General features: G+C 39.3%; 2 protein-coding genes across 2 annotated transcripts; one reads left to right on the top strand and one right to left on the bottom strand.

The window, feature by feature from the left end:
- The first annotated feature begins 4,385 nt into the window (after positions 1-4,385).
- xpa (xeroderma pigmentosum, complementation group A) lies at positions 4,386-7,044 on the top strand. Its single transcript, XM_075464540.1, has 5 exons — positions 4,386-4,769; positions 4,974-5,079; positions 5,536-5,701; positions 5,860-5,977; positions 6,060-7,044. Exons 1-5 carry the CDS (start codon positions 4,487-4,489, stop codon positions 6,212-6,214), a joined length of 828 nt encoding a protein of 275 aa, XP_075320655.1. The 5' UTR covers positions 4,386-4,486; the 3' UTR covers positions 6,215-7,044.
- A 790-nt stretch (positions 7,045-7,834) lies between these two features.
- Positions 7,835-12,068, bottom strand: kpna7 (karyopherin alpha 7 (importin alpha 8)). Its single transcript, XM_075464282.1, has 12 exons — positions 12,003-12,068; positions 11,792-11,929; positions 11,642-11,718; positions 11,257-11,425; positions 11,044-11,143; positions 10,318-10,400; positions 9,366-9,452; positions 9,101-9,277; positions 8,757-8,990; positions 8,275-8,457; positions 8,045-8,191; positions 7,835-7,921 (listed from the first exon to the last, which is right to left on the bottom strand). The coding sequence occupies exons 1-12, from the start codon at positions 12,066-12,068 to the stop codon at positions 7,835-7,837; spliced, it is 1,548 nt and encodes a 515-aa protein (XP_075320397.1).
- Between the last annotated feature and the right edge of the window lie 359 nt (positions 12,069-12,427).

Here is a 12,427-nt window from a genome sequence, read left to right as displayed (position 1 = left end):
GCGTTGAGATCAGGGGAATCTGGTTATGGACACATTTGAAAGGCAGACGCAGCACAAAATTGGAATAGCTGATTCAGAGACTTTTAGGTTTTAACTGTGTACATTCCCCCGGGAATGACTTTGCAATGTCATAAACAAATATTGAAATATTTACTGGTAACAATTTGGGTGTGTTTTCAGACACAGATTTAGATCCCATTTGGCATAAATAGCTATTGTAGTGTTTATCGCATTCATGGTAAAGTACAGAGAAAGACTAAGTAGTGTAAACTGGCTAAGGTTTTCATTAGGTCTACTTTCACACACACACACACACACACATATACATATATATATATATATATATATATATATATATATATATATATATATATGTATATAAAACAAGTATCTTATTTGGATGATTTCCTGTACTGTAATGAGCTTCTGAACATGACTTTGTCTGTTCTGGCTGCCTTTACATCTACCACTTTAGAAAAGAATAAATTCAGTTTCCTGATTTTGCTCTTTGGACAACAAGTGATGGACAAAAGACTGTTTTTTTCTTTCTGTTGTATTGTATCTGTTTGACCTTTTTTAAGTTTTCTTCCAATATAAAAACGGAGTGTTCCATATCAAAGGTATCATCAACTGTTTTGGTCAGTGTTTTGATTTAAAACTACTCACGTACTGATTTATTTGATGCACATAGTGACAACCAGCAGGCATACTATTGTTCTTGTCGTGGTACCGGCGCAGTCTTCTTTTGAGGACATGGCATCAACAAAAAGAGGTTTTCCGACCTGCATTTGTGCACTTTGAATCAGGATCACAGACATGTCTGTGCAGTCCCAATAAGTCGATAGGTCCACGGACAGCAAAGAGCCTCACTTACACACTCTGATGAGGCTGGTTTTCGTCATCATCATCTTCACCATCCCGAGGATGAGTTCATTTTATAGTTATCAAAAAAGTTAAACGAATGCATCATTTTCATTAGGTAGTGCAATTAATCTGAAGAAGTTACAACTTTAAACAATATATTATGCAAAAAAGAAGTGTCTGAAACTTTCCCTTCCTGGTATGGCAGTGTTGCTCTCAGATTTACGGACATCTGTATATTAAATTTTGCTTGTTTTTTTTGTTTGTTTCCTGTTTTGTTTTATGCGGTTTCCAAACTGCCAATGAAAGCGGGTGAAAATAAACATGATGTGAGGCAAGTATTGGGACCCATTAAGGGCCTTGCTCAGACAGCAAGGTAATGTCATTAGTGTCAATGTCGTCCATCTTGTCTTCATCATTGCACCACCTGTTGCTGCTGAACTGCCTGACTGCCCTGGTATATGCAAAGTATCAGAGTTATTAATTTGAATAATCTGATAACTATCAGTGCCCCAAACTGCTCAAAATATTCAGGAGAAACAAGCATCTTGTTTTAAATATGACCCAGTAATAACGTGTACACTGTAGCTGCCTATGCAGTGCAGATTAGTTTGATATCTTCCTTATGTTGCCTGCTTTCTCTGTTGAATATATGAAGTACATTTTTTTCCCCTCATGTATGTGAGAAATGTTCAACGAAGGCTCTTTGGACGTCTCTCAGCAACAATCGTTGTCTATTTTTCATTTATAAAAGTGCAGAAAAATGAAAAAGAAAGTTGCGGTGCAATCTTGAAACAACAGAGGAGATAAATAAAAGCAAAATATGGTGTCCTGTTTGTTTTTTAGAATTTTTATATTCTGTGTGCTAACCTGGTCTTGGAAACTGTATTCAAGCATAATTTGCATTTGTGTCGCTTTTTCATTTTGAATGTAAACACATTTTTTTAGACTCCCAAATCTGACTTTCCCTTTTAGATTTAATTATAAAATCAGAAAATCAACTCTACAATCCAAACATTTTTTTCCCAAATCAATGTAAAATTGAGGTTCCATATAATTCCCTCCATTCGTTCCCAATGTCAAAAAACTTTAATTGTGTGTTTATATTTATAAAGAAGTTTATGAATTGTACATGGAGACATACTGTATGTGAATATAAGTTCCTGTATGTAGTCCTAGTCAACACATGCAGTAGTTTATAAACATCAGCACAACTTTATTTGCTCACACTCAAGTTCAGATGTAGCTTGTCGATACAGTATCGCCTCTATTTTTTTTTTCTTTTTGTTTTTATGGATCATCTGAAGGCGAGGGATGTTTGAATGAATGAGTGCATTTTACGAATGTCCATAAGAACTCTCCTTGACCAGTTTCAATACCACGACAAATAGTGAAATGGTGTTGTATCTCCCTCATGTGTTATGTAAGTATGGAATCTTATTCACATACTACTTGAATCATGTACTATACTGTAAAAACATATATTATTTATCTCTGTATGAAGTGTTATGGTCAAATAAATGAGAACTTAAATTTTCGAAAGGATCATTGTCAGTTTTCATTGAATTCATTGTCAGCAATAAACACTGCACGGGTCCAGAATAAATGCTGATACTTGGCTTTTTTTGGCTTAACATCAGTTAAGTTTTTTTTTTTTTTTTTAATTATAAAAACAGACAATTACAGAAACAAAGACAGATACAATAACTATACGCCAGGGGTTAGATAATGCAGACACAAACAAAGCAGACACACATCTATAAAACAATATTAAATTTTGTACATAAATTCACAGTTTTGATTGCTTTTTTGTTCTGTGAGGCATAAATGTTTTTGAGATAAATGTCCACGTCCCTATGAAAATAAACAAAAGAAGGCCTCATTTTAAGTACTTTACACTTATGTATATGGAATTTTGCCAGAAGAATAATTAAATTATAAAGAAAATATTCCTCATCCAGCTTCTTACTAAAATTGGTAAAACCAAATAAAACATCTTGCAAATGTAACTCAAAAGTTTCACAAATATGGTCAATTATAAAACGACAAATCTTTCGCCACAAGTCTCTTGAAAAATCACAAAACCAAAAAAGATGAATAAGTTATTCTGGATGTGTATTACAAAGAGTACAATTAGTATCAATATCATTACTGAATTTAGCTAAAAAGGATTTAACTGGGTAAAAACGGTGAATGATTTTAAAGGACACTTCTTTTACTTTATTGACCAGTAAGAATCTGTTGGGTAGTGTCCAAGCCTTGGTCCAGCATATATCGTTGGCATATCCACTCCAAGCTGAGATTGCACAAGGTACAGAAATAATGTCCTCTAGAAATAGATTGCGCACAGTCCGGTTATTATTACGGGTAGTGGACATCAAGCAACCAATAGCGTCTCCTGCCAACATAGCCGATCGGCCGACAGGAGTCACGTGACTCCTCATTCTCAATAGCATTACTATAAAACAGAGTAACATTCTGTAGAGTAACTTTATCTCATGGCGATATCTTAACTATAATGAGCCATATTTCAAACTTCCACACAATACCTGACAAATTTCATCATTTATCAGTGTTTGATGAGGTTTACTTTGACATAAGCCTCTCATAGAATTATGCATGGCTGGCTGCCATGGTCAGCATTATGTGGTAGAGATTAGCGGGACATCTGAGGACATGTCCTCCCGTTGCATGTGTGGATTCTATCCTCATACTCCGGCTTCCTCCCACCATTCAAAAACATGCATGTTAAGTGTGTGCATGTACACCTTGTCTCTGTGTGGACCTGTGATAAACTGGTGACCTGTCCAGATTATACCCTGCCTGTTGCTCGATGGCAGCTGGGGATAGTCACCAGCCCCTCGTGACTCTAAGTTGGATAATAATAGTATGGGGTATGAATGAATAACTGAATTCATCAGATCATCAAGCCCAGAAAGGAAGAGTTTAGTCAAAATGAGGATTCATGAGGGATTGCAACAGTATTGGGATCAAGAAACAAAAAAAGGCAGGCACTTTTTAATTAATAAGTGCCTAATTAATAATAAGAGTAGTGAGACATGGAAAATAGGAAATTGAAATAACCTGGTTAAGAATTGGACATAGTAATTGGACATAGTAATTTAAATAGTATGATAAAGAAACACCAGGCTGGATTGTGTGATTAAGATTAAGATCAGATTTTAATGTCATGTAAATACAGGGAAAATACACAAAATTACTCCTCAACATTTAACCCATCCAGGTTGGCACCTGTTAAACGCACACATGCACATGCACAGGGTCACACACTCATGGAGACAGATGCCATATACACTTATTTGTGTGAATAGTTTAACATATAATCGTGACATGATAACATTTTTTTTTTTTTAAGTATCTTGACTTTGGGTGTTAAGACAGGGATCTTGGGGTTCTTGAAAGCTGCAGGTCGTTTAATAAGAATTAAAACAGATGACGTATCAGATCCTGAGGATGGCAGTAACGCTACTTCGAGGAAGTCAGCTGCCGTTAAACTCCACAGAAGAAGAAACCGGAAGTATGCCGCTGTCAGTTTCATAACAATAGCTTAATACAGCACATTGTATGTGTCCAAATTGCACACACTGTGTTGTGGCAGAGCAGCATGGATCGGCCAGAATCAGAGGGAGATGATGCTGCCGGTCCCGGCCCAGAACAGAGTCCCAAACCCGAGCTTTCCGCAGCTATGCGGGCTAAAATCGAGAGGAACCGGCAGCGGGCGTTGATGCTCCGACAAGCCCGACTAGCGCGTCAGCCTCTGGCCGCGGTGGAGGGCGCTACTTCGGCCAAAGTTTCCAAGACCATCGACTCTGGTGCTGGTTTCTTCATCGAGGATGAGGATGACGGAGAGGGAGAGCAGAAGGCCAAGAAGGTGGTGCATCAGCCAGGTGTGTTTGTGGGTTCCGTAGCGGGAGTGAGTTTGTGGGTTCCGTAGCGGGAGTGAGTTTGTGTGTTTGCGCGCGCGCGTTTCTTACATTAATGTGTGTGTGTGTGTGTGTGTGTGTGTGCGCGTGTGTGTGTGTGTGTGTGTGTGTGTGTGTGTGTGTGTGTGTGTGTGTGTGTGTGTGTGTGTGTGTGTGCTTTGTTCTCAGCTCCTGTGATTGAACCAGAGTACCTGCTGTGTGATGACTGTCAAAAGCCCTTTATGGACTCCTTCCTCAGCAACAGCTTTGACTTGTCTGTATGTGACAAGTGCAGGTACAAACACACGCACACCTAGTTTGGTTGAATTATGAATAGATTAAGTTTCAAATACAGTTTTTTTTCTTTTTTCTTTGCATTTCGTGCTGCTATATTTTTTCATAGGTGACGCCAAGGCAAATGAGGCAGAGTTTTGTGGTTTGAAATGCAGTCACAGATTGAATTAAGGAGAAAATTAAGCATTAGATTGTGGCAGCCCTTTTAGAAAAAAAAAAACAAACACTGTTTCTATTAGCCTACTTGTATGCAAATTTTACAAGTTCCATTTAAGGCGCATATGTGCAGGTTTATATTTATTTAAAGTATGTCTTAAGGTGATTTATTGTAACATTTCCAACTTTTTAGGCTAACAATATGACTTTAAGGCGATCAGAATAGAAAGCTTCATTGTCATTGCACAGAAGTACAACGAAATTAAGGTGGATTGACAATTGAAGCCTTTGTCCTCTTAAGAGACAACGAAGAGAAGCACAAGCTGATCTCCAGAACAGAGTCCAAGCAGCACTACCTGTTGAAGGACTGCGACTTTGACATAAGAGAGCCTCCTCTCAGGTTTATCCTGAGGAAAAACCCTCATAACTCACGCTGGGGGGATATGAAGCTCTACCTCAAGCTACAGGTACACAAGATTTTTCATGGAAATACACAAATTCTTTATCGTTGACTAATGTGACAGAGACTGCGATATGTTTATGTGTCATACTTGAACACTATCCTTTGGATGAAAAATTTAATCTAAAAACATTTACCTAAAATGTTTGTGTTTGTCTGTCTCAGGTGGAGAAGAGATGTATGGAGGTTTGGGGTTCAGAGGAGGCCTTGGAGGAAGCCAGAGAGATGAGGGAAGAAAACAGAGAAGTGCAGAAACAAAAGCGATTCAACAAGAAGGTCAAAGGTTGGTTTCCTGTGTGAGGGGAGGATCACATGCCAAATAAGTCACGCTATGTGATGTTGAACACCTACTGTGTGTGTGTCAGAGCTGCGCAGGGCAGTGAGGAGCAGCATGTGGACCAAAAACACCAGCACTCACCAACATGAGTACGGACCAGAGCAGGTGGTGGATCCAGAGCAGGACCTCTACAAGAAAACTTGCTCCACCTGTGGACATGAACTTACCTACGAGAAGATGTAGACACGCATGTAAAGACCGTTTTGAAAGTAAAATGTCTGGTGCTTCTGCAGGAGACAAACTCTCTGCCAAGAGCAATCCTGCTCAGAATAATTGTGAGTACATCATTTTGAATATCTTTGTAAATAAATGCAAATACATCAATTTAGTGTAATCAGGTTGTTTTAATAGTCAAAACTTTTAATCAAATGAATAAATACAAACATGAAATATATCCCAGACACAATCATCCCACACGGATATTTGGCTGCAGAACATTTGGCAACAATTAAGCCTAAATGTTTCACTTGGACTTCTTGAAACCTCTTTCAGCTGCCTGGTGGTAGTTTGACACTCCTCTACTATGCGTTCAAGTTCATTCAAGTTTGCAGGTGTCCTTTTCGAAATAGAAGATTTTGGCTTTCACCAGAGCTTTGCAATGGGATTCATTTTGTCAGGAGTCGTTATGGTCAGATAAAAGGCATATCGTTGTAGAAAATTGGCAGTTTGAAAGCAGCACTCAAATTTTGCCCTTCCCCACTTTATTTTTTATAGAGACTGAAATGAAGTCAAGTCAGACTTTCATGTTGCCATTGCTGTAATGTTTTTTTTTTCCAAGTTGGATATTGGAAACTCAGTATGAGCTTTCTTATGAAAGCAACTCAGTGAAGCATGAGAAAGTAAGAGATGGACTGCAGGCCAGTTACAGAATAAAGTGTTCCAGTTATATTCTGAATAAACATCCACACTGCCAACAACCCTGTGGGATGCTGCTATATTTAAGGATTCATGTTAAGTTCACTCCATGTAGACTGTATGTTTGTAAGCAATTAAACTGGTAGTTTTATTTTAAAGTCAGCTTCCTTTCATTGTTGCACCGTCTTTGCCTAAAAGTTGCAACCGAAATAGATTACTCACCTCTAGTGAACCATAGAATATTCTCCCTTCAACTGACTCAATACTTGGATATTTTTGTCTGTAATAAGCATTGCTATCGTTTTGGCTGTGGAGTCTCTACAAATGGAGGGTACCATATTGGAACTTAAATACAGTCTTGTGAAAAACACATTTGTATGGACCACTTAGACATGTAAAGAGTTTCCAATTTTTTTTTTTTTTTTTAAACACCTTTAGACTTCTTTACATTTCTAAATTGCTTATCCTCTCTTCACAACACTGGAGGAAAGTGTTTAGGAATTTGTCCAAAATGACATGTCCTTATCTGGGATCATAAGCACTGGAGCAAGGATCTGTACGACTGTTGCAGACTACAATATCTTCAGCAAGATGCGCTTCCAAACTTGTGACCCAGTACCTGTTGCAGCAATGCTGCATTTTCCTGTAATACCATTGAACCCCAAAAAAAAAAAAAAAACAAGTTGCTCTAAATCTTTGATTTCACAAAAATGCAGTTTTGCAATGGAAATTTTTTAATTCCCCCCATATCGATTGTCTTCAAGAACTGATGTCCCTAATCCATGGAAAAATAACCCTTTGTTTTAAACTGGATCACCACGCTACATGAATGAAGGCGTTACTAGATGTAGCACATTGAAAGTCATCCACATGTAGCCAGGACCAGAAACAAATATGAGTAACAAGTTTATTTTCCTTTACAAGAATTTATCAAAACACTTTAAAATTCTAAATTCTAAAGTTTCTCTGAACATCAGAAGTCTCCAATACAAATTCATCTTCTGTAGTGTCAACCTGGACTTCTTCAACTTCACCCTAGGAGAACAAATTATGTTAGGAAGTTTTCAAACTTGTGGATACACAAAAACCTCACATGCAAGCATAATGCATTAAGCTGCAAGTGTTTAATATCAACATGCGTAGTGACGTTGGACTTACGTCACTGAAGTGTTTCTCGATGAGGGTATGCGCAGCCTGATACACTACATTGTTGTCATGGTTTTGCAGTGTTTCAATGCGTTCCAGCCCTCCCAGTTCTTCAATCAACAGGCAAAGCTTCTCCTTTTCCCCAAGCTTCTCAGCAGCCTGAAGTCAGTTACCAAAACCCATCTGATCAAGGTCTGGTTTTGATCCAATAGTTAAGTTTAGAAAATTTGTTTTGTTCTCACCATGAACATATTGTTGATGGCTTCAAGTATGACTAGAATGACTTTAGCATCTTTGACCTGCAGCAGGTTGATGATGGCTTCCAGAGCTCCACTCTGCACCAAATGGACCACCTGCTCTACAGTGCCCCCACTGGTGAAGTTTGTCACTGCCCACACTGCCTCCTTTTGAGCCTTGAAGTCTCCCTGAAAGAATGAACAATTGTTTGTTAACTGGCAATTTTGAGTAAGATGAAGATAAAAAAAATAAATAAAAAAAAAGTTATAGGCGTTAAGCTAATGAAGGCTTCAGGAGAGGGGCAATTGAAGTCCAGCCAACTTGAAATTAAGCTGAATTGCATTAGTTTTATCTCCAAGCAGCAATTTGCAAAGTTAATGTTTGGCTCCATATAGTCATGACTGAAATTAAGCAAGTAGACATCAGGCTTTCATTGTCAAAGCAGTTCTTGACAACCATTTGAACAAACGATCTGAAAGCTACTTACATTCCTGAGCAGTTCCACAAGGGGAGGAAGTAGGCCGCAGGTTATGAGCTGTTGGATTTGCTTACAAGGTCCAGCAGCAATGTTTGACAGTGCCCATGCTGCCTCTTTCTGCACGGTGGATTTTGGGTGCCTCATCAAATTTGGTAGGAAGTTGAGAACACCAGCATCAATCACCATCTGGGTGTGCAGGTCAGAGCCACTCACTATGTTCCCGATGGAACGGAGAGCTGGGGTCTGGACGTATGAGCACAAATTAAAGCAATCTCTGAGATACAAACTCTTTAAAAATATCTACTGAAGGGAAAACAAAAAAATGTATGGGTTATAATCTGAGACCACACTACCAATACGCAGAGGTCCTTGTGGGTCATGAGCGCCACCAGTCGAGGGATGACGCCAGTTTTCACTACAACGTCAATGCGATCATTATTGCCATCTGAAAGGTAAGAGACTGCCCAGCATGAGTCGGACAGGATGTTTTTATCATTGAGGTGGAGCAACTGGATCAGAGAAGGAAGCATCTGAAGGAATAACGGAGACGGCACATTAGTTTTGCTGGCAAAACAGCTTTAACTGAAAGAGCCGTTACAGAGCAGTGGTTTCACTTACCTGCTGCACAGCAGACAAGGGTGGACTCGGGTTCTTGTTTCGACACAAGTTTGACAGAGTCCATGTTAGGTTACGCAGGTATCCAACCTGCAGTTATAAATGTCCATTAATGGAACCGTACAGCAGTAACGGCTACCTCTGACAGGCAGATTTGTACTTGAGTAATTTTGAATTATTAAATCTTCCAGTTTTAAAAGTACATTCAAACTCCAGAGAATTGCAAACATTTAAATAGGCTCAAGCAAAGTCAGTAGTAGCCATAGACAAAGATGGATGCAGGCATAAAGTATGGAGACAAGTGTCTAAATGCAAGACTATTGAGAACAGCTGTTTCCATTTGATTCCAGCTTTTAATGTCGACTCAAAACATGAACCAAGTCCCTAGATCATTGGTCTTGTTGTTCTGAAAATAACTACAATTAGGTCTTAAAGTGCAATCATTTTTCAGGTATTATCCAACTGTATACTCTTGTGCAAGGCAATCCAGAGTTTGAAACTGAAGAGACTAAATGCAGCAGAATGACGCTGTTCATGTATTAATCATGAACTACATGCTGGGAAATGTATGCATGACAGCTGCACATGGAATGAGTTTAAAATTAGATTAATTTTAATAGTTTCTTTTAAACACTCTAAACTCGTGTAGTAAAAGTTCAAATAATAACTACATACTACATGCCATTTCTTGGTTTTATGGGGCCCCTAGTGATTTGGTTCACTAATGCTCCAAATTAATTTTGACCAGAACTGGCTTTATTAGGTACTAAGCTCTGATTTAAAAAAAATATAAATAAATAAGTAGTCCATGTATATAAATTCCACTTATCCAAAGTGTACGTAATGCTTCATTAAACTGAGTTCTTTATAGCAGCTGGCTTTAAAGAAATGCATCCTTGACTCTGAAAGATCTATGTGCACAGTTTTGAGCAGGTCATGCAAAGCTCTGACTTACTGGTGTGTCTGGGGAGATGCGCGCAAGCAAGGCTGGGATGACATTGCACTCGATCAGGACATCTCGAAAAGCCGAACCATCACCTGCCAAGAGTTTACAATTGTGATTGACAACCACTGAAGTGGGTTGTAGGTGCAGTTTCCCTTTTTATAGTGGGTTTTGTAAGTGAGTAGTTGGCATCTTGCCTGCAATAGACAGCATTCAACTATTTCAGTCTGGATTGGGAAGGAGTCATGACTGGCAAACCAACTGTTCCATAGATGGGAACCAGAGGAATACATTTGCCATTTAAACGCCATAAACATTTCGTAGTGGTTCTAGCAAGCACCATTGTTGATATTTTTTTTGCAGTTTCTTAAGCTTTGTTCACATAACAATGTCAAACATGGCCTGCATTGCAATTCGTATAATTTATGATTAGGTGACCGCATTAGTCATGTGATGCAAATATCCACCTTACAAGTCTGTACGTTACAATCAATTTTTCAGGTTTCAAGTGTGTTTGTGGAAAAACTGCTCTTCAGTTTTCATGTTGACATTAAATCCTGCTTCTGCAGAGAGCATGTTGACCAGCTACTGTAGTAAGTCGCATTAGAAATATATATCTAATATATATATGAATAGAATATCCTTCCATACAAAGACAAAGTCAGCATTTTAGTACCTCTTCAGTTGCATCATTTTAACATCAACGTCACACATGACTGAAGTTTAGTTTGTTTTCACCTGCAATGTTTCCCAGAGCCCAGACAGCCTGTTCACTGATGTGCAACTTCGGTGAGGCCAGCAAGTTGATAAAAGCTGGCACAGCCCCATGTTCCACCACCTCAGAGCAGAAATTCAGTTATTGTGAGCATGACCTGATGTGTTCATTGTTACAATGATAGTCAGCTGCACAGTGCACATAAGGCCTGTGCCTCCTCATTTCAGCACAGATACCTGCTGTGTATGCCAAGATGTCCCAGAGGCGATGTTGGTAAGAGCCCATGCTGCTTCAAACTGCAGTGCTGGCTCATCATCCATGGACAGGAAGGACACAAAACGGGCAAGCAGGCCTGCATCTATAACCTCTTTCAGAGGAGAATCACGCCCTGTAGAAAGCAGCTTCCTGAGGGAGGGGAGGACAGAATTGATTTCTAGCACCATCAGGGTCCAGGGTTAGGACATAAGGAAATTCAATTAGCCGCCATTTCTAAAAGTTCCCCCAGGAGACATCCTTATATTTAAGCTTATTTTTCTGTACAGATACCTTTTTAGAAAAATCATTAATATGACAATACTTGGCCTCAGATTTAAAAACCGTTAATCATCCCTGATGGCTCACCTGGCTGCCTGACAGCCTCGTGTCTGGGTCTCTCTGCATTCGCTGTTCACGTCTTTGATAATATCCTCGAGTGTCACCTGCGGGACAGATACGCCAGGTGAGAAGCTCCACTAATTTCAATGCGGTTATTTAAAGTTCCCATGAACGGACTTTCTCGTCGCTTCCAGGAGAAATGGCGTCTTCGTCGGGGAGGGACGACAGCGTTATGTTTCGTCTCTTGAGAAAATTCTCGTTTTTCTGAGCTTTGCGCAGCTCCACGCACTCAGAGATCCTTTTCTCCCGAAGTTTCTGCGAGAGGGAACGAAGCAGTTTAGATAGAATTGCTTTTATGTGTGGCTTTGATAGATAACTGGCTACTTACTGCCAAATCTTTGCCCTTGTTTTTATATTTGGAGAGCCGCTCGTCAGCACAGTTTTTGGTGGGCATGTTTGACATTTACGCACGCTGAACACGTTTGAGCTGCTTGACTCAAACTAACGGAACCTATGAGTTTCTACAGAGGGTGTTATGAACGACGATGCAGACCCAGGTGGATTAGATTAGGCGTGAATCTTTCTATGATTGATTGTTAACGTACAGGTGTGCGCTTTCCAGTCAAGTATCCAACCTTCCAAGCAGACGCATCTCGCATGGAAAAAGCCAAAGTGGGTGTGAAAAACGTCTTTTTCTTTACAATGTGTATAAATATAGAAAAAAAATCTGCTCTCCTTTCCTTTCATACGTTTTTAATTGACCTTATTCAAACGTTCATATGTTCCATTGGGGGAAAAAAAAACAATCTCCAT

This window comes from Odontesthes bonariensis, chromosome 4 (assembly GCF_027942865.1).
Source record: "Odontesthes bonariensis isolate fOdoBon6 chromosome 4, fOdoBon6.hap1, whole genome shotgun sequence".
NCBI lineage: Eukaryota > Metazoa > Chordata > Actinopteri > Atheriniformes > Atherinopsidae > Odontesthes > Odontesthes bonariensis.
The sequence above is the reverse complement of the archived record's forward strand: the minus strand, read 5'-3'. Positions and strand labels throughout refer to the sequence as shown.